The 23,293-nt window shown below is 36.3% G+C and overlaps 1 protein-coding gene across 8 annotated transcripts in view; it reads right to left on the bottom strand.

Moving 5' to 3' along the window:
- Positions 1-23,293, bottom strand: part of KIF16B (kinesin family member 16B) — a 138,703-nt gene that overhangs the window by 75,455 nt on the left and 39,955 nt on the right. For 7 of the 8 annotated variants that reach the window (XM_072035267.1, XM_072035268.1, XM_072035269.1 and 4 more), the window contains exons 13-15: positions 2,209-2,328; positions 1,601-1,652; positions 212-349 (exon numbers count right to left, since the gene is read on the bottom strand). In XM_072035267.1, the coding sequence (XP_071891368.1) occupies positions 212-349; positions 1,601-1,652; positions 2,209-2,328 (310 nt within the window). Of the gene's footprint in view, positions 1-211; positions 350-1,600; positions 1,653-2,208; positions 2,329-23,293 lie in introns of those variants that run through there. The other variant, XM_072035272.1, reaches the window with a different exon arrangement.

Genomic DNA, 23,293 nt, shown 5'->3' with positions numbered 1-23,293 from the left:
TCAAATTAGTAAATAATTCTCTTTTCACCACATAGCAACTCTGTGACAGAACAAAAACTCCATGGCTCTCTCCAGATAACTTTGGGCTGCAGCTAAGAAGAAACTGAATTAAAATTAAACAGTAATCTCTTAATATACACACAGATTTTTCAGTAGTGTTGCCAGAAATAAACAGATGCTGTATGGAAAACTATACTATGCTGGGTAATACCTTGGTTTAGGTGCGTGGCCTCTGTAATCTGAATTCCGTTCACAGAACACTGCGCGCCATTCAATGGTATCAGATTCACAGTACCATTGAGATTTTCAAAGATGCAATGCTCACTTTCCAAATCAAGACCATGAAGAACTAAACACACACAAAAAAAATAATTAGTCTCGTAACAACTAATAAGATTTGCATGCTGATGGTGATTTATTAAGGACAGACTATGTTACATATTTGCAAGCATCTTTTCTTTTTTTCTTTTTTCCCCACCCTGCAGACAGTTTTTTTTCGTTCTTTCACGACCTCCTGCATTCCTTAAACATTGACCCTATTTCTTGTTTTACTGTAGTGGAAATAGAAGTGTTTTTTTCTGATTTATTTTACATAATGCTCATTTCTCTTTTGTTTTGGCACCAGATTAGTAAATGCTTATTTTGCTCTGTTGGAAATCAGTGAAGAAAAGTTTACATATTTGTAGAGACAGGGTTTTTTGGCTAGTTCCACTAGGAAATCGTAAGTGTAGCTGCTTTAAGGTCTAGAAGCTTTTAAGTCTGAATAGGTAGGATATAACATATAATTGTAGACAATAAGAAAGGCTGAAATAAGGTTATATCTTCTATTACACTCAGGCACTTATCCATCAGTTATGCTACTTTCCATCTCTTCTTCAAGTAATGTGCGATTATCTCTACCCGTATTGCTTAATCTTACAAAGCAATGTGAATTTCATGGAATTTATATATAAATTTTAATCCAGGCATCTTTTGACCAAAGGAAATACATAAAACTATGTTATTTGTCTCTCAATTTCTCACTTGAGAACTAAAGGATGTAGCTTATTTGATTAAACTGCCTCTAAGCAGCTTATGTGACAGGTTAGTCCAGCAATGGCATGAAGTTGCTTTAGCAAAAAGTAAGAAAAATCAGCACAAGGCTACCTACTTTTCACTAACTTCCAGAATTTTCTTCCAAAATATAAAGTCCAAAGACTGCTTTAGGTATAACAATATAGCAATACTGTCTTTATACAAAGGTTAAGAGAATGATTCTGCAGTAATTGTGGCAGGCGTTGTATGAAAAAGGATGGTATTTTTATAGGAGGCTTTTTCAAAAGTAGCAAGAAATAAATTAGTAACAAGTATATGAATAGATTTGAAGCCAACAAGCTATTTCAGAAGACATGCTTTTTGAAGCAAATCCCATGTAATTTAGTTTTCATAAATTTTCTAAAAATTAAAATACACAAGAACATATAAACAACTAACTACTAGGAAAGAAAGGAAAACTATAAAGCTCTGTTAACCTATAGGGATGTTGAAAGAAAGAGGGGAAAAATGAAGAAAGAAGGAAAAAAAATGAAGAAAGACCATAAAGTAATGCAAAATTCCATACCAATGTCCTGTTCTGTCACAGCATCTTCCCTGCCAACATATGTTTGGCCCTCCTAATTAAAAACGAGATGTATTATTTTCAGTTGAAATTTCCCTTTCTCTCACACAGAGACGTTTTATTCTTTTACTTTCTCAGATTATTCTGGATGAACTACATGTTTAAACATACTAACTGATTTCTTCCCCTTGTATTTTAAGAATGCTTTCAGTCATTATCATACGATGTTACTAGTAATTTTAAGTTTCAACTATACTGCACAACGCCACCATTGTAGTTTTGAGGCATTAAACATAGATCTAGATTTCAAGTCAAGCTTCACAATCAGATAAATGGAAAACCAAAATAGATAGATAAGCATATGAAGCGCCTATCTCTGGTTAACCAGTCTACACAAACCTAAATAGTAAGATAACTGGCATTATAATGTAATTCAATGAATTATAACTTCTTACTCTAGCAGAGGAATGTAAAGAACTTTTCTTTCCATAGTGGTGAGATGTAATGAACACTTATATGAGCATTTTGACTACTATTTGCCTACTACAATTTGTCTACTGAAAACTCACAAGGCATATATAAAGGCTATGGAAACATAGATGTGTATTTACCTTCAAGTGATACAAGATGATACCAGTACTAAGAAGATCATCATCAATGCCAATTAGATGAGGCAGTTCAGAATCTAGCACAACACCTATCCCTTCTTTCCTCAAAGCTAACGTTTGTTCCTGTAAAGGACAAGAGTATAGTTATTAAAATATGCACAAAATAGCACTCTTCTTTCGCTTTCTAAACCAACCTTAAAGTAACTTATCCTCTGTAATAAACCCTGCTTATTTTTTGGTTCTTTTTTCCTAACATTCTAAATACAACTTTTATATTTCCAGTGAGTGTTCCAAGCTTGCCATTCAGGAAATCTGTGAAGGTGTTACTTGAAAGAAGCCAGACAAACAGCTGAATTATACCAGATAAGGGAGATCAATCAAGAGAATAACAAAGCAATGTTTTCTGAAAGCAAGCTACGTACCACCTTGCATGACAGAAAGAATTTGAAATTACACAGAATTCAGTATGGCTAAGGAACAGAAAACCGAAAGCTCTTTAGCAATCCTTTAAATAAACTGAATCTTGTGCAATGAAAATCCCAGGCACCTGAAAATCTAGTACGCCTAAGCAGATAAAACATCGTGCAATGTAATGGAAGCAGCAACAATAGTAAATAAATGTAGGAACAAAACTTTAATTTTCCAAAATTCCTTTTGGCCACATTCTGCAGTCACCTGTATGGTAAAGTATCATTCAACAGGAGAGGAGTACAAGTGGAAGGCTCCAATAACTCGAATGAAACGTGATCTTGTACTTATCAGCATATGCTATAAATAAGAGATTAACTATACCTTTGAAATAAGGTTTTAGTATTCAAAAAGTTTATTTTACAACTCAAATCCTACTGATTTCTTAGACCCCAAAGCTAACATCAACAGGCTGTGAATATGTACGCAGACTGCCTTTCAAAGTGAATCAGTTTTACTACCTAAACAACTGAACCATTATGAGCCAAGGAAGACTGACACCTCAGGAAGGAGAGGCAGCAGCAGCACGTATCGCTTCTGTGTATTATGAGGCACACACTTTTTTCCTGGTGCCAGCAAACACAGAAAACAAATTTTCTGACGACAGTACGACTACTGCTCCTTTTCCAAGTCATCAACATGCATCCTTCAGAGCCAACCAAGACATTACAGTATTTGTAAGAAAAAGCAGAGAGATTGCTGTATGTATTTTCCTAAGTACAGCAACTTGACAAATCTGAAGAAAACAGATGTAATATTTCATTCTCCTGCACAGTATAAAATGTCGCCAATATTGATACTGTCTAAAAAGTTCTCTTGTGACTGCAAACACCTGGGCAAAATGAGACGGTGACACAACACGCTAAAAGCGCTCCAAAAGAAAACCAGGAAATCCCCCCCTGGTCACGGGCGAATTAAGAAGTTCTCCAGCGTTCAGAAAGAAAGGAAAAAAGCTGTGATTAACGTTGCCCTGCAGCTCCCTGACATTCAAACTGCATCCAGCTATTCCTTGATATTATAAAAGTGTCACCTCATAAAACCAAAAAATACAGCTTAAATCACTGTTCAAGTGAAAAGTAATTTCAGTCAAAATACCTATCACATATTAAATATTTATTGAGTGGCATCTACTGCTATACATAATTTATAACGTTCCTATACGACAAGGCTGATGACTTAGAAGAGTGAATACGGGTGGCTGTTCACACAACTGCCGGCACCTTTCACCCAGTGGAATTGATAAAATATTAAGAGCTGAACATTTTTTTCCAGCATAACAAAGCATTTACTAACATCCCGGACCGAGGAAAAAACAGGCATCCCAGGAGGCAAAGCAATTATCGCTGGGTGAGAAAAATCTATCACATATAATTAAGAATGAAGAAAAAAAATGCATCATTTTCCAGTTTTAAATATTTAATATATTTTTAGTATATTCAGAAAGAGAGCATGTATAATTATGATTTAAAATTGATGTGTTGCTTATTTATTCAGGTCTAAAATTAGAGAACACAAATTAATTGAGTTTCTAAATCCTTTGTAAATGACTACCATTCATACATAGAATACATCCTATTGACGGAAGCATTATAATAAATGCAACAGACTAGTGGGATTAAGTGCGTTTTTTTTTTCCTTGAATATTTCTTGCCTGTTACATTTTATCTTCAGTACTACTTACTAAAAATCCTGAATCTTAATCAGTTACCTGGAACAACTGCTAAACTTTAATCATGTGGCTGAAAATTTAATTTTAGATTCAAAAGAAAACTCCAACCTGTGAACTTTTGCCCCAAACGAAAATCATAGAAACCCTTTCAACAATATTTATTACTCCGTTCTCTCACATTGAAAGAAAGATGAGAAAAAGGCCAGAAAGAAGTAGCCAAATTGCCCCTCTTTCATCCTTGATGGCACAGGAAGGACACATCTAAAAGAGGAAGGACCTCTTTTGAAATAAATTGAAGGTCTGTAAGCTATTATAAGGCAGAGAAATGATTAGGTTTGATCCGCAACTTGATTCACCTTCATTTGTGTAACACAATTTTAAAAAGCAGTGAATCTATAAGCCAAAATGACAGGAGTAGGAAAGGTCACTGTCCCCATTAAAAAAGTACTAATTCAGAAAATGTATGAAAGCCTCAAGGTACGATTTAAAAAAGTCGCATGTACTGCATGCGTCTTATCTTGAATTATCCTTGAAAAGAGAAGTGTACATGTACTCCCTCTGTATTTAAGATGCATTCATAAACTGTGGAAAATAAAGCAAGCCAAGTATTACACACAAAGGAGTGCTCCAGTGAATATAAATGGCTGCTCTGTGCGGAGAAAAAAGTTTGCTTCTTTAGGAGCCTCTAGACCAAATGGACTCATGTGAAGAGTAGAATTATTTTCTGACTGAATTTCTGAGTCAGTACATAAGGAAATACTTTCCGAGTCACAGTAAAGATAAAAGGATTTATATTGTTTGTGTAAACGCAGGTCTCTTGGAATTCAGCTCTGACTCAGCAGTCAGAAACATCCTGATAGAATAAATTCAGTAACAGTTCGGTGGCAGATAAGGAGAGCTATTAGGGAAACTCATACCTAGAAATTCTGTGATTCTGTGATTCTACACTGTTGTTATGTTTGCTCTATTAACCAGATCTAGCGGCATCCCCAAGCTTGCACCTAAGATACATGCCAGCACTTTAGAAACATGACGTTTGTGTAAAGTACCTGCACGACCCTGTAAGTTAATTTTCACCATACACAACTGCCCACGACAAAGAACCGTGAGGATACATAACGTTTCTTTCAATGCATTCATATGCACACAAACACACACAAAAATGGAATCACATTCCTGTTGGATTTTAACCAACAAGATACTGAATTGCAAAAAAGAAAGTGAGCCCAAAAGATACTTCTAATATTCCTTGACCAATCTACCAATACAGTAAAAATAGCAAAACCTTTGCTGTTTCCAGCTGCTACTGGCCCAGCACCTATTAAAAAGCATACGTAACTAGTATGGTGTCCTTTCAATGAACAGAACTGCTTGATGAAGTTTAATTTGTGTCACGCTTTCCATTGCAAAATCTCAATTCTTTCATTTAAATATTCAACAGTTAACTGCTGGCACACAGTTCTGAGAATACACCATGCAGAGACTTACAGTAAAACACATTATGCTAGCTAAGTAAATTGTCCAGATGTCTATATTTAAATTATGCAAAAATGCATAATACCAAATTAAAGAAGTTATGGGTAGAAATGTGCAATGGTGAAACTCTTTGCATTAATATTTAACCAGACTATATACTAGAGCAAATTCTTACACTAACAGGTACTTTGGGTGCATTTGATTTCATTGAAAATATGCTATTACGTCCTGGGTTCACAAAACTGTCTGAAGATCCTCTGTGCCATGGCACTAACATTAAGCTCCCTATGAAATATATATGCAAACTGTACACAAAGGAAATTCTTAATTGTTTTTTCTCCAGTAGTGTACTCACTATATTTTGCATTCCCTTTAAATCACTGGAAACGAATGCTTCATACCTGCAGAAAAAGATATTCCATATTGCTCAGAATTCAAAGGCACCTGAAAATGTGTATTTTAAAACCCAGCAGATACACAGAATTAAAGAGGCTACTCAGAGACAGTAAGAATCATGGATGTAACATCCTCAGCCAGTCATCCCATGATCAAGACAGATGAGAAAACAGGACTTCACTCACTGAAGTAAGAATTTATATAATCTCCATCCCAGAATAGTGAAAGATAAGGTGACTTACAATTCCAGTTCTGCAGTAGAGGTTTTTGATAAATCCAGGAAGCAGAGTAACTCCTGATTTACAACAAAAAACGCATATACACCAGTCACAGCTAGTTTATGCATGTGTGCTGTAAGAGGGCTATACTGCTTGCATTTCCAGAGATAATCTTTCAGAAAATAGAAAATAAGGCGTAACTGTAGGACAGGCACCATGATGAAAGCATACAAAACCCAAGCAGGAGAAGTCCCCAATGAGCAATGCTCATTTGCTGTTTCCTTTACTAGGGAGTAGAAAATAAAATTATCCAACAGCAGATCAGAAATGAAAAACAACCCCTTGCTAAACTGAAGGATGCCACTGACATCAATAATTTACATAGGTACAAGAAAAACTGGACAAACCGCAAGAAAAAGAAAGGAGGGAATGCAGACGACTGTACAAGGGTATCTATCACCTAACTCCAAGAACTGCAGACAGAAAACACAAAGTTTTCTGAGGAAGGATTATTATTATTCTGCATGCCCTGTTTTATTCTCCAACAGTGGGCACCATTGCATAAATCTGAATTCACCTACAGGGGCATTTAATCTGATCCAGTATCATCTTTAACTAATGCAAAAAGGACGAGAATGTTTTAAAGTTTAATTTAAAACCAGGTTTACCGGTGTTTTAAAGTATATTACCAGTAAATACACTTTAGAAAACTGTGTTACAAATAAAAATCCAGTCTCTTTTTGAATCCCACTGATTTTTGACTTTAAAAAATCCTTAGAGCAATGAGTTCTTCAGCTACTAAGCATAAAAAACAACATAAGAAAACATTTATTGCTTTGTTTCATATAATAGTGTTTTTCTCCTGTGTTCTGAAGGCATAGGATCTTAATACTTTAAACTCAATTTTGTGATACAAAAATCCCATAATGATTCATTATGCAGCATCGTCTGCTTTCAGAGAGTTACCTTTCAAGAGATGTCTGCAGAGAAGCGGCAAACGTTGACAGCAGCACTTCTGAATGAAGAGAAATGCCTCCTTCCCTGGCCACCTCCCTACCTTTGCAATTTGTGGCAACTCCTACAGTTCTTGTTGTGTTGGATGTCTTTCTTTACCTAGCCCTCTTTTTCTTCTTAGTTTCTTCAAGGTGTAGTTCAAGACGTCTATGGGTAATGTATTGTCGTTTATATATATATCCTCCCCCCTCTTTTTAAAGCACATAGCTTTCTGAATCCTTATGTGCAGCAACAATACAAGTTTTATCTATATTCATAGTTTTAAATTTTATAACCAAAGGGCACTGCATGCCTTGTTAATAGAAAAACTCACAACGTTCATTTGCATTAGATAGTAAAAACCTGTGTTCAGTCACTCACCATCCCAATGACTAAAGAAACTACATTCTAATTTACTAGCAGAAAGAAATTTTCAGTTAAATTTTGTTAACCTCTAAATCCTTTCTGCACAGAGATGAAGGTTGTCATTGTATCATAAAGCTGAACAAGCTAAATTATACATCACGGAAGTCTTACAGAATAAACCCAGAAATTGTTTTGCTGAATAAATTACTAGAGCTTCCATGAAACAATTGAAGTACACAAGCTAAATTATTCTGCAATCTTCCACATTAATGTATTGCTTTGACACACTAACTAAATTATCAAATAATCAGGAACTCATATCAACAAAATATTATCATATTCTTGTATGCATTATCTGTGTGTCTCAGAGAAGTCTAATTTATCTTTGGAGTTTAAAACTTTTCCAGATTTGGCACTGGGATATGTGATGCTTCTATTTTTTGTATGTCATCCTCCATACAGTAGTATATTTATGTGTTTAGATGTGTTAATCAAATACTCTTGTAAAATATGAGACCTTTCAATGAAAGTAAAAACATTCTGCTTTTCATTATCTGCCTACCCTCCCCCATCCCCTTTTTCTTTTTTAAACGAGGGAACGTTTTTTACTTACTTAAATAAGACAGACCATCCTCCAACATGCAATTGTTTTCTGATGGAAGCCTTGAAAAGGTTGTTGTAAATATATGAATTCCATAAGGTGTAGGTAGATAGTAACTGTCCATCATTAAAATGTCTAAGGACTTCACCTTGCCTGCTATTCTCATGACTCATGTAATTGTTAAAGCCTCATGTCTGAAGCAAAACCCACCAAGCATTTCTATTGTGCACTCTCAGGTGGGCAAACAAATGCTTGCAAAACACCAACCTATTACCAAGTCAAAGTCTGCATAAGAGCTCTGAGAAAAGCCAGTCCTGTAAACTCAACTATGCAACAGTATCACCACAGTCATACAAAAACAGCTGCAGGTCATGGCCCAGGTCCATCTACACATACTTCTCCTTCCTTCCAAACACAAACTTTCTAACTTAATTTCCACTGAAAGCTTATTACCACTAATAAGTACGATCATACAGTCCTAGCACTTGGAAAGGTTTTTAGTAGATTACAAATAGCAATATTTAAGGAGAATACACTGCAAATAGACTTCTATTTACAGAAATTATCTGAATGATTCTGGATTTCACTCTTCTGGAAGAGAAGTGCTACACAAACAGATGGACTACTCTGAATTTTCAACTGCATGGCATGCTAATGATTATACTTTATTACATAACAGTATAATACTGTATACATGGGATGTTGTTATGTACTGTAAAGAATACATGGCATACTACTAAAGTTGCACTCCATATTAAGACATGATCACACTAAAAAATAGTGAAATTTCCAGGTTTCACCGCAGATGACGAGAAAACTTACTTGATTAAGTCTGTAGTTTAAACAAAGCTCCAGGAATTTTGCCTCTGCTTAAAACGACAGCAATGTTCCTCCTGTCTGAGAAGGATGAACTGAAAGTGACCTCCCATGTTACCAGTGCAGTTCCCAAATTCCATAATAAACCATGTGAGAGATTCCATTCAGGCTCTCATCCATTACATAACTGAAATTGTTTCCAACTGTTTTCTGTCTGAACTTACTAATATTTCATACTCCCATATTTTGCATCATCATTGACATTCAGCTGAAATAATTATTCTTCTTCCTGTATATTTATTTATTGATGTGGTTACTGACAGCATTTGTATCCCCTCTTCTCACTGCAGTTTTAACATGCCAAACTCTTAGCGTCTCCTTTCACCTGACCAGCCTGGCCATACCATGGTGTTTAACACATCCGCTGTCTGCATCTCTCATCTGAACTCATCTTCCTTGCCTAAAGATCACAGTATCATAGAATATCCTGAGTTGGAAATGACCCACACAGATCATCAAGTCCAACTCCTGGCTCCACAAAGGACCACCCAAAAATTACACCTCATGTCTGAGAGCGTTGTCTAAATGCTTCTTGAACTCAGGCAGGCTCAGTGCGGTGACCACGGCCCTTGGGTGCCTGTTCCAGCGTCCTCTCAGTGCAGAACCTTCTCCTAACACCCACCCTGAACCTCCCCTGTCACAACTCCATGGTGTTCCCTTGGGCTCTATCCCTGTCACCAGAGAGAAGAAATCAGGCGCTCCGGTCCCCTCGTGAGGGAGCTGCAGGCCGCCATGAGGCCTCCCCTCAGCCTGCTCTGCTGGGGGCTGAGCAAACCAAGGGACCTCAGCCGCTCCTCATGCATCTTGCCCTCCAGACCTTTCACCACCTATGTAGCCCTCCTTTGGAGGCTAATAGCTCTGTATCCTTACACTGTGGAACCCAAAACTGCATGCAGTGCTACAGGTGAGGCCCTTTTGGTGCCAGGGCACGCTGGTAGCTCATGTTCAACTTGCCATTAACCAGATCCCTTTCCATGGGGCTGCTCTCCAGCCATTCATCCCCCAGTCTGGGGGAAGATTTACATGCAGTGTTCCTCATGGATATGCAGGTTTGCTTGTGTCAGGTATCTCTATTTTTCAGTCACTACACAAAACATCTGAATCTTCCAAGCTTTCATTTGTCTTTCATGCTGGTGCTGTACTATCTCTTGACAATGAAGTCTCATGCTGTCCTCCCCCCTTTCCATGGCGTTTCAAGTTCTTATTAGTCCCCATGCTTCAGCACTTCAAAGTATCTACCATCAATCTCCCTTCTATTATTCTAATTCTGACTCATCCTGTCCTCAGTGAGATGTTCTGCTAGACAAATGATGTCTCCCAACTTTATTATCAGCAAACTGCACCAGTTAACACTCCTAAGGAAAAGATTAAAGATGATCAGGGCCAACAATGAGCTCCCACTACCAACTTCCCTCTCCTCTTCTATCATATCCTTGCTACAACCATTTTTTAAGGTCTAATCTCCACACTAGCTAAATAAGGAAGCATTTTCCTGTGTGTCCCATGGCCAGGTGGCTTTCCTGATAGGCACAGAGATGAGGACAAGTCCTACAGCTGTTTCTAGCATGGGTCACTGACGGACCAGATCACAGACAGACTTCAGTGTGTACTGAGATGGCAAAGTAGTAACAACTAGTTTTAGATACTACCACAAGATCATAGACAACGTTTTAAATATTATCTGAAAAGGCAAGAATTATATTAAAAGCATTTTTTTAAAAAACAAATTGTTCCAACTTTGAAAGACACATGGCAGAAGTATTCCATTTTAAAGAAATCTTCAGAAGTAAAGCATTTCTTAAATTTCCTCACTAACCCTGCAAATACAATCCAGTTAATATTAGTCAAGGCTTTGAGTTCCTCCACAATTTACTTCAGCATAATGAATGTAGGTCAAAGTAGCAGTTCTGAATTTAACATTTGATTTAACTTTAAATGTTTAGCTCCACTAAGTAGCATTTTAACAAACTGTTCTTCTTTCATTTCATGTTGAGAACAAAGCTTATAATGACTTTTCTGGTAGTTCATGAAGGCATTATCACCTTACTTTTTCCCCCAGAAATAATGTGCTACTTTTTACTAGGTCAGTGACAGTAAACACGAGTTGTCACCGATGTCAAGTTTTTAATGCAAATTAAAGGACTATTAAAAGGTCAGAAATTGCAAGAAAATATATATATATATTGTTTGATCTCAAGTCAAACATTTGAGGATGATACAAAATGACAGAATAAAGTGCCCTTTTAAAACAATCAATTTTATTTTGTATACCCAAAGCATAAAATAAATGGTGCTTTAAGCTGACACAAATGTCATTAGTAATTGGTTGCACATCACAAAATGACTATGTTTGTTGATACTCTTCTTTTGAAAATCTGGTCAATTCAGGAGAATTAAACTTTTCTTAGCAACTATATGCATCTTTAATCCAAATTCCAGTGAAATAAACCCTACATAAACACAAACACAAATCATATCATTAAAAGTATATTTTATAACATATTCTATACTTACCTAAGATCTGTTTAAGAACATAAAAATATGTAAATAAAAACTGTCTACATATATACATATATATATATATATATATATATATATATATAAAATATACTGTCAGTTGAACTGAATTCTCAAAATTGCAGCATTTACTGTACCATTACTGAACGTCAGAAGAGATGAGACACAGGAAATGCCTATGCCCATTAATTAACTAATGAAGCTATACTATTTCACAATTCTAATAACAAAATATAGATTAACAACTTACTCTAGTTCACAATATCTCGATACAGTCATTTAACTGCTTTTAAAGGAACAGCATGAGGGCACAACAAATGCTTAAGTGTAAACATAACGAAAGAACACCTGTTATAATCAGTGACAATAATGAATCACTTAATACACACCTCAAACATGACAGAAACATCCATTTAAAAAAAGAGAATCAAGAGAATAAACACACACAAAACAGGGAGAAGAGGGAAAATGACTCTTGTCATCTTAATCAAAACAATATAATCCTCAAAATATACTCAGCAGAAACGTACTATTTGTATCAAATGGAAGTGTCCTATAAAATTAAATAAATAAAATCTACCTAAGAGGTAAAATCTATAATCCGGCACCAGTCCCTAACACTAAGGCCAGAAGAAATATCAGATTTAGTGAACAAAATAATAATGCTTAAATCCTATTTCTGAGTCAAGACAGAAATTCCAAATATTCACTGAAAATTTCCAATCACATTTTTGGTCATGTCAACTAACGTTGAATAGAAGAAAGTAATCAGAAAAAGGGCTGGGGTGATGGTAAAGAGATTTCTTGAAATCTTTGTAATCTAGATTAAGGTATACTATGGCATTCTTGGCAGACTAAAGTTTTTCCAGGTTAGAACACTTTTAAAATTTAGTGTCCATTTAGCCCATGACAGTATACTAGCATAGCTTTGCCAACTATCAGCAGACAATAATACTTCATTTAAGGATGTAAACTTGCTGTATCGTTAGGGAGAAAATTCAAAGCAATCCACACAAACCTCAAGATGCTGCCAGTGACCTTTGCACTTCACTGATTGATTTGAATCCTAACTCAGATAATCATCATCTTTCTTGCATTCTCAGAAAAACCTCCATGGGCCTACAGAGCTACTACAGAGTAATAAGAAAGTCATGTTCATGAAAGGAGGCATGACATTATCTTTTTCCTTCTCCAGCAGCAAAGATTTATGATATTTTTATAACCATATTGAGATTTCCAAACATCAGTGCACAAATGCTGCGCATCGTGGCAGCTTTGCCTCTCACATGAATTCTCAGTGACTTCTAACAAATGCTACTGCACCTCAAAGTCCTAGATCTAGTGCGAGGAAGGTTCTTGCCATTAAGTAAATGAGCTCAAAACAAAAGATTTATGCACTGGCATAGAGTACAACGTAGCACTTTTCAACAGCTTTATGACTGGCAAGTAAATTACCCTCTATTTGTTGTGGTTAGAGAAAGTCTACCATGTAAGCCCAAACCTTTGATACAGCCCAGACACCAAGAGTTTCACATTCCCAAAAGTTAAATTAGACCTTGTAATGGGTCTAATTTTAACTATTTCAATAAAAAGAGGACTAGGTGTTGGAAATATTCATTTGAACGCTTCATTAACTTAGACTGATTGTGGAACTCTGTCTCCATTGATTGAAACCGGAGAAAGAAATAATGGGAAACTCTGATGTGATCATGTAATTAAACACTGCATAAATAGAGGTAAAAGGGGTGGGTGTTGCTCTAATTCAGCTGGGCAGCTTAAACATGCACATTTCAGTTGCTCACAAGTCCAATATTATATTTGCCACATTATCAGTTGCATTTGTCAATATAAAAGCTTTCTTTGCAAACATTAAGTAGGTATATGCAACCAAAAAGATAAATGGATGCATGCTTTCATATAGGGGTCAATTAACAACTCAGAGGAACACCAGAGAACTGGAAGCATATTCTCTTCTTCCTTACTCATCTTATCACAGTTAATTCTTGGTTATCTGAAAGTCACTCTGCCTAAGTATAATTTTTCCCCAAAATTCTGAGTGCTCCTGCAGCATGTAATCAGCAAATAGATGAATATTGCAGAGGAATTCCCATACCGGTATTTCAAACTCTGGTTTTCTCAGCGTCCCCATTAAAAAGCTGTCACCACAGAAGCTGCAGAAATACAAATGACAGGTAAATCCCACTGCTGGTGAAGAAAAAAAAGAAAAGACACACCATTTCTTCATGCAAAAACATAATCCACAATTAGGTACCCTGATTGTTTTTTATTTTTTTTTAGAAGCTTCTGGACAGCTTACCTTGATCTTTAGAGCAATCAAGTTTCCCACCTTGCCTAGGACATGAAAGTTTAAATAGTTACCCCTAACAAGAAATTATTCTTCAAAACAAGCTCCCCTGCATCCAGCTGAAAAACAGCGAAGACCAATCACTCCTTTTTCCAATGATTCAAAAGATGGTGTTTTCCTGAGCCACTTGTCTTGGCCTACCACCACCTATCACCCACCCATCACTTCGGCCTTTCATTACCTTTAGGGAAGGCTAAGAATAGAAAGAGAACAGTATTGAGCTACATTAGATTATCAGGGCTGGATATTCTCTATACCGTCTGCCTCAATAACATCCTCATAATCGGAGGGTACAATCTGAGTATACCAGAAAAAAAAATATTCTGCATAAATAAGCCATCTTGCATGACTATGAACCAACTAGAAAACCTACAATAACTGTGCCAGAAAAGTGACCTGGAAGCCACACAGCTATATTCAGAGAGCTTTTTGTATTTGCACTTATGGGTTCAATTATCCCTACTGCTGAAGACTACATGCTGAAGAGATGGGAAAGACCCACTTCTTACATTTGAACATTACATTGCCTCTTGGAAGAGAAAGGCATTTCAACAGTTTCCCACACAACTAGCACACATGCATGCAACCTACCACTATTATAAAGTATTGGCAATGAGTACCAAAAAGTATTCTAAATGTCAACATTAAGAAAGTTACTGTTACAATGGCTTAGAATGTAAAAAGTATCATTAATATTCAAGGAACTCAAGGAATAGAAGAGGAACAAAAAACATTTATTGTCAACACAAGTGTGCAAATGAGAGGAGCAAATGATAGGGGATTGGGGAAGATTTCAACATACTGAAAACTGGTTTGGGCTTACTAGTAGTAACTCCTAAAGAGATGGGGGGATAAGCAGAACTGACTATTTAATTTAAATTCTAGATGGGAACATTTAAATTCTAGATGGGAACTAGTTACACGTATATTCTTCCTGCTCTGCAGGCCTGCACCCTTGCAAAATCTTGCCACAAAGATCAGCCAAGACAAAACACTGAGAAATTCAATTGTGTGGAGTAAAAAAAAAAAAAAAAAAAAAAAAAGAGAGAGAGAGAGAAAACTGTTCCAAGAGAACAACTTTGAAATATCTGCAATTCCCACTGAAATGACATATCAACTAGGAAAAGCAGGGTTTTTTTCTGTATTGTATCAGTGATGTTGCTTGTCTCATTAGTGCACATTTTAAGCTTTTTCTGTATTCTATAAAGTTGTACATACAATACCAACTGTTTGTCCTATGTTATACAATGCTCAGCATGACACAGATGCAGTTTTGGTAATAACAAAAAAAAAAATAATTATCGATCACCATAAAAGTAGACACTTTGGAAGGCAAAGGGAGGAGGGGAGGAAATACGGATAATACCGCCGGCAATGAAGCATCTGTTTCATAATCTGCGGAAAAGCCAAACTACATTTTGTACTATCCCAGGACTTCAATAAACTGGTTTTGAAAATTAAGGAATATGCCCTCCTTTAAAAGCAAGAAATTAATTATTGATATAATGATTAATTATGAAAGGTGATATTGATTCTCTCCTGCATACCCGTATTAAATGCAGCACAAATTCCTACCAAGCCTGCTCCTTCCAGTCAACAGGTCAAAGAAATAACACCATCCTCCTGGCTACCAAAGCCAGTTTCAGTACAATTAGTACAGATAAGACACTTAGGTCTTGCGAGGGGAAGAAATTTCTAATACCCAAAACCACAAAGAGAACCACAACTGAGAAGAAACTCTCTAATCAGATTTTTTACCGTCTCCTAGAGCTTTAGGCCACACCACCCTCATCAATCAAGAAAACCCATTAAAAAGCCTGCAACAACGAAGATCAGAAAACTGTACTTTTGTTGTGAACAGCTTACTGTGAAAGTACATGTGCTCCTGTAGCAGTCCACACAGGCATCAATAGCTGTCTGAAATGAGTGTTGATTAAAAAGGCAGATGCAAAACTACTCAAATGAGCAACTGCTAACATAGTGAAGCTAAAATTATGGAAAATTAATGATGCTATTCCTTTAAAGAATAAGGGAATTGCTCAAGCAATTATCATTCTTCTAAGGTCAGCTTACCTTTTCCATTTTTTATTTTTTTTCCCCCCTCAAAACTGGTTGTTCCATGTTCACCATGGAAATTCAGCTGTGTATTAATACATGGACATCCTATTATTGCAGTGGCACCCAGAAGCACCGTTATATTTAACGTACTTTAAGTTATTTTCATTAGAAGCCTTGGCAAATTCAAAGTAATTTTTCAGGAACCTTGGCCTTCATTCCTGGAATTACCAGGACAAATCCAACAGGTTGAAATGCCTGCGCCTTGACACTTTAGATCTTGTACAGACACAACCGCTACTCACATCAGAGAAAAAATCCCTGAATAGAACTGCGGGATTTGGCTAATTTTAAGTATAGATGCTTGTTTGGCTGCTTAAGCTTCCTGGACACTCGGCTGTAAAATCCTGTTTTCCAGTGGCTTATAAAGCTTCAGCCATCAAAGCTGCCATTTATCCACGCTGAAGCATCTGCAGCAGGCTGGTTTGTGCCCTCATCAACTTGAGTTTAAGGGACAACTATTCTTCTATTTCAACAAATGAGGCACGCCAAGTATTTTATAGGTAAGCTGTGTCTGAAGCAGGACAGGCCTCACCTCTTCGCAGCCTTCCATCTGTGACTGCACTGAGCATATCTTAATCTCAAAGGAAAACTATATCCATGACTTTCAAGGCTGACTATCACAGGAGGAAACATGACATGTTTGCCCTTGTTGATGTTTCCTAGCAGGAAGTACTGTACCTTCCAGCTAAGAGAAAGCAAATCTGCCCTCAGTATTCTCCATCTAAAGAAGGGAAAGAACCTGGCTGGAATAGAAAGAAACAGCCAATCTTAATTCAGGCTCTTCTCCCATATGCATTATGATACAGTCTTTAATTACATGATCATATATTGTCTACAGGACCTCTGAATAATTCATTCTACAGACTGTACTCTGGGAATGAATCAAGTGAATGCAGTGAACAAGACTATTATCTACAGGACTCCTACCTCATTTGTTGCTCAAGCGGGATGATGAATGAGTCATGGAATTGTAGAGGAAAAAAGACTAGTCTCCTAGCTAATACATTTATTCATTTTAAAAGCTATTTTCTTGTTTGTATTTCTTGAGGGATGGGAAAATTAAGGAAGTGTTTCACTTCTCTGGAATTCTGTTTTATTTATTTACCTAGAACATCATCTCTACTTCCGCAGATTACCTTAAATCTATTAGTCCCTTAATACAGCTAAAATGTGCCCCTCACTACTGAAAGAAACTCAAGAAAGGAGCAGGACTATGGACAGCAGTATGTAGTAAATACCAAGGAAGAAGAGAGAGGGAAAAAAAAAAAATCTGGAATAGCAATGCAACAGCAAAATCTTTTTAAAAAACAAACAAACAAAAAAACAGCTTGGTTGCCAGAGCATTCTTGTCCCTCACAACCCAGTTAGTGAGGTACAGAATAAATGAAACTGGAGAGACGCGTGGCAGCCAGAAAAATGAACCTGTCCTCTCCTTTGTTCAGGAAGACAGTCTGATTGCAATAGCCGCAGATTTGTGCTGCCATCTGTGTTTGAGACATCTTAGTGGATTTCATTAAAAATATCGTCTCTGTACTTGAGAAGAAGAACAAAGAGCAAACACACCACTTCTACAGCAGTAGGACTGTATGAAGCAAGGCAATGCTCAGTTGCCAATTAAGACATTAAGTCAGGTGCACAGCAGTACCATGTATTCAAAGCTCTCAGAATCACGTAGTAATAAACTCCTAAACAGGCTGGAAAAAAAAAAAAAGTGGAATAAAGCAGTTCTAGTATTTCATATCAAATACGCACATTTCCATACAAATATTATAAACAGTTCTTTTGTGAAGGTCTCAGACATATTTGCCTTTTTCTTCTGAGATCTTGATGTAAGAATGTTTCTTTACCCTCCCATAACCAAGTCCAACAAGGAATTTACATTCTGTCTTTGCTCCTTCTCATTACTGCTCTGCTGATCCTTTAGAAGAAATGGCTTTCAGGGTTTATTTCTTCTTCTCTTTTTTCTACAGCCTAAATCAGAAGCTTCCTCTGCTTTCAATTTAGCTCCCCTTCCTGCCACAAGAAAATTAATAGAAAAGCAGACCAAATGCCCAGGAGAAATTGTTGAACAAGTGGCATCTGAGCTGTAGAAAGAATTTCAAAAGCAACTCTCTCTGTCTGACTCCCTCTCATTTGAAAACTGCCTACAAGCCCTAGGGATGGATTAAAGCTAAGTATGGCCTGGATAATCTACAAATGCGGGGCCCCAGTTGTAAGGAGAAGGATGGCAGCAAAATAGTTGGGAGTATGGTTATTCCTAGAAACCAGAGGGCCTCTTTTGGAATGCACAGCCAGGATCAACCAAACTATTCAAGCCTGCCTTAATCCACGGCTGGTGAGCTCAGAAGCTGCAGCCTCCAGCTGTGCTTCTCTGATGGTCCAGGTGGTTTCAAGTGGGGGAAAATGGCTTAAAAGTGAAATAAAAAACAATCAGCAGCATTAGGCATCTCTTGATTGCGACTTTTTAGTAGAAACTGAAAGTTAAAAGTGGTCAGACCACCACAGAGGCATAGCAAGCAGCTAAAGAAGCTACACGAGAGAAAGGAGGTTTCTTAATAAGATGAACACAGGTGGCAAAGACAGACTTGAAATCAGACATCTATTTCTTTTGAAATCTACTTTTGACTGCTGCACTCAGTGTTCCCCAGGTGGCTGGGACACTTTCAATAGTGTTTCTATTAGGAAAAGAGCTACAGTAGATCAGTAGCACCAGTTCCCAATTTAGTATTTTTCCTTTCTCTGACAACAGCAAGCCAATGCCGTTGTGGACAAAGCACTTTAACAAATCATTGGTGAGTGAAGAGCAATGAGAGCTGCTCTCCTGAAGAAAAAGCAATGTGTACCTTAAGACAACTATATATTCCCTTTAAAAGTTTTGGGTTGTTTGCTTTTATAGAATTTTTTATCTTCCTTATTCTCAGTCTACACTAACCTGCACATATTGATCAGACTTAAGCAAGGGGAGCAATCTGATGATTAAATCATCTTTATTTAATAATGGCATCTGATCCATAACATAGTATCAGAAACAATGTCTGTTTTCTGCTGAAAGAAACCATATATCCTGTTTGCACGATCTCTGTCCAAATTCGAATGCCAACGCAGAAGTCTGTGTATTGACCAACAGCATACAGATCCTGGCATGTAAATAAATTAATTTCATCAAACTGGCAAAAAACATGATATGTTTTCATGTCCCTGTGTCTGTGAACCAACTCATAACAAACAAATAGTTGGTATGCAGAGGCTGTGGAGGCAGGAAGAGAAGAGACATTTAATAACTACGATGTGCCCCAACTTTCTATGTCATTACCAGAGTAGATGATTTTATGAACTACACCTACTGCCAGTAACTGCTACACTTGAGAAATAAATAAACAAAGCACTGGTATCAGACAAAAAATGCTAATAAAGCTAACAACTAAATTAGACATTATGTGTCATGACACGGGGCAGAAGTTAAGTACTGTACAAGGACGAATAACTAATAAACGTTTCCTTGTTATCAGACAACTTTCCTTTTAAAAAAAATACTAAATTAACTGAAACTTAACTAACTGTTTTTTTCCAACTCTAAGATACATTAAAAGTGAAAGAAAATAGATGAAGTGTCCTGGATCTATATCCAAAAGCCTGTTTGGTTTTTCGACTGTACTAGCTGGCCAAATAAACAGGAACTACCTCTCTCATAACCTACTTTTTATTATCCCCAAATTATCAGAGCTTCAAAGTTGAGAAAATAAGTGTTTTAAAGGCTTTAACTAAAGTGATTTGTCAAACATTCTAGATACGCAGTAGTTTGAAAAAGAGAGTTGAAAAAGGTACTGACAAATAATGGTGATAATCTTGAACGTACATAATCACTTTACACTTCATCCCACCTGTGAATTGTTGTTCAGAACCATTTCTGTCAAAACAGTTACTCAGGTTCTTCAGGACTTGTTCTTAAACCAATGTTTTGGCATACTCATAATCTTATTTTAGTACATCTGCACAGCAATGAAAGTCAAGATATTGCAAATCATTTTGCCTTAAAATATCTGAATTAAACCTCAATTAAGGATGTAGAAACATCTGATTTTTGTATCTGCAGTGACATCTGGTGTTAAAAAAACAAAACTGCATTTTAACAGGCTTCTAGAGGAACAGAAGCTCTTATCTGTGTGATTCCTGAATGAGAAAGGCAGACATGAAACATTAACATCAGCTCTTTTAAATCTTTCTTAATATCATCTTCTTCACAACATTCACAAGCCCGCTGAAGGGAATATTCGGGATAATATTAATAAAATATTAATAATAATAAAAGAGGCTATTTAACACAAATGTGCATTCATGCCTTTCCATACATATCCAGTTTTAAAAAAACATATAAACTCAGTTTGATAAATGTACATACATTATGCAACTGTTGAGCAGAGGGGTTGCCCTGACAATACCACCAACCTTCAGATTAGTTGGTATTCTATTTATTCTGTCAGCTTTTCAAAAAAAGGAAACAAATCCAGGAATAACATCTGACTTAAATTCTTCCTGCCAGTGATCTTGAAACCTCGTCCTTTAAAAGCTCAAGCAGGAGACATAGCTTCTAAAGTAGAAAACAAAAACTGGAAGCATGCAAAGAGTCTTGTATAACTTCTATTTGTCATCTGTATTATAAAGTAACAAAATTTGTTTAAAAGAAAATACAGATTTAAGTCTCATTAAAAGTATACAGCTATGCTTTAGACACAGCCAACACCACACATTCTAACCAAAATGCAACACCAACATGTCTGACTAGCAACAATTTTACAAAAATGATTCACCAACTGAAATGTGAAAAATCCTTAGAAACAAGTGGTATTCCTGCCAAACATACAAATAAACACATATGCCAAAGCTGAAAATGAACAGTTTCAACACGGTATCATGCATACATTTTGTATATAAACGCACACCATTCCTCTAACTCCTTTTTTTTTTTTTCATTGACCTATAAATACAACCATTTTAGGACCTGTGTTTTAAAGGCACACATCCAAGAAGACTTGAAGAGTCGCACATAAATTTTAAAGGGCAGGACTGAAGTATATACTGGTGTCTTTTGGAAAAACTTCCATAATATATGATTTTCCAATACCCAATGGTAAAATAATTAAAGGTGATAGAAATGATTATAAGTATCAAATTGTGGTTTTTGTCAGATAATTTTCATATATACATATATGTACAATGAATATGTTATTCATTATGTATTCATTAGTGATCTAGGACAACTAGATTATGCATTAGGGTCCTAATGCTCTAGTACCAACAAGATTTTATTGATTGCTAAAAGTATTGAATAGGGGAAGTGTCACAACCACTGAAATATGTCATGAGTCATGAACTACCATTAATTCATGATGTTAACGTACTTAAAAAAATAATAATCTAGAGTTTGTTCTTCAAAAACCCAACAGTCTGCACAAGTTCTCTACTCCACAGTCAGAGTGGATTTAGTAGTCAGGAGGATTTTATGTTGAAGTTGCAGATAATTAATTGAAAGCACTTTTCACCTGAGGATTGAGCATGTTAAAACGGTTAAGAAAGTCCTTCAATCGGTATTTTATCCCTGCTTGCTGCCTGTCTTGTTATAATAGTCACTACACAGAATGATGCAGGTGAGAAAGATGTCAGTGAGGATAAAGATGAGCAGACCTGTTAAGTCAGAACAGACAAGATTTAGGTTAACATGACTGAATTGCTAAAGCGAGTAAAGCACAGAAATAAGCTATGAAGTTAGCAGAGGCCAATTCAAGAAGCACAATGAAGAGAAGGAAAGAATGGAGAAAACAAATGCTCAAAGGGCAAAGTACTGGGGAAGAACATGAAACGTGAGAAGAAGAAAAGGACACAAAATAGTCAAGGACCAAAACAGTCAAAGTTTATATATAACTAACAAAAAGGCATAAAACAGGAAACTGTGACATATGTCTAGCCTTATATGCAAGAGAACTGAGATAAATGTTCTAAAATACCATTTGGCAAGTGAGGGTTAAAAATAAAAAACACTATCTGAAAGTGCAAATAGCTGCCGAGTAATGCAGAATTTCTATAGAACACAACAGACTACTCCTGACAGAGTTCACTCCAGTATACAAGCCAGCATGGAAAGGAAATGATTAAAATCAAAATCTATTAGCTTCTGCCACCCTAATCCATACCTTACATAGAGCAGCATAATTACTTTCAGTTTTGGTTTCCTGATGCCTTTGCTGGATGTAGCCAAGATTCATAAAGAAAATAAATTCCTGTTTAGATAAATGTCTACTAGAATAAGTGTTTAGTATTAGTCTGCATTTATTCATAATGGCAATTTGAGTGAGTTTTTCACCTCCCTCAAAAAAGGCGTATGTAGCTAAAACAAATAATAATTAAAAAAAAAAACAACAGTAAATATTAATGCTTACAAATGGACACAATTAGCAAGTTTTCTTCCCTAGGTAGGAAAAACAATTGTTTTTGTAGGAAAAACAATAGTACATAAAAATGTACTAATAACTGATACTCAACCAAAGGGCACAAAAAAGATGATCAAATAGACAGTGCTCAATAACATATTTATACAATGTGGTAAAGGACTGCAGCAGAATTAGTATTATTGATTAAAGTGAGGCTATGTCACTAAATCCAACCAGACAAAGCCAGAAGAAGCAGCTACTAGTTAAACTATTGATCATGAGAATCAGACACACACAGAATAAAGAAAAAAAAAGGAGTCTATCCTCTCATAGACTCTGGGAAGACTGCATCCTTTGACATCAGTTGAGCGCTCCTACACAAAGCTAATGACATGATTAGAATCAAACAACAATATAATGAAATAAAATGCAACTAAATCCACTTAAAACGCATGCATGCACACACAAAAGAGCATCTGAATACCTTAACACTAGGTAAGAATGGCATACATCAAAGAAGGAAAACACTAGAAGTATTAAACCAATTTCTATACAAACAGTAAGAGGGAGAAGAAATTTAAAAGACAGTTGGAAGAAAAC

The sequence above is a fragment of the Anas platyrhynchos genome, chromosome 3 (assembly GCF_047663525.1).
Source record: "Anas platyrhynchos isolate ZD024472 breed Pekin duck chromosome 3, IASCAAS_PekinDuck_T2T, whole genome shotgun sequence".
NCBI classification, from domain to species: domain Eukaryota; kingdom Metazoa; phylum Chordata; class Aves; order Anseriformes; family Anatidae; genus Anas; species Anas platyrhynchos.
Note: the sequence above shows the minus strand (reverse complement) of the source record. Positions and strands in the feature narration are given on the sequence as shown.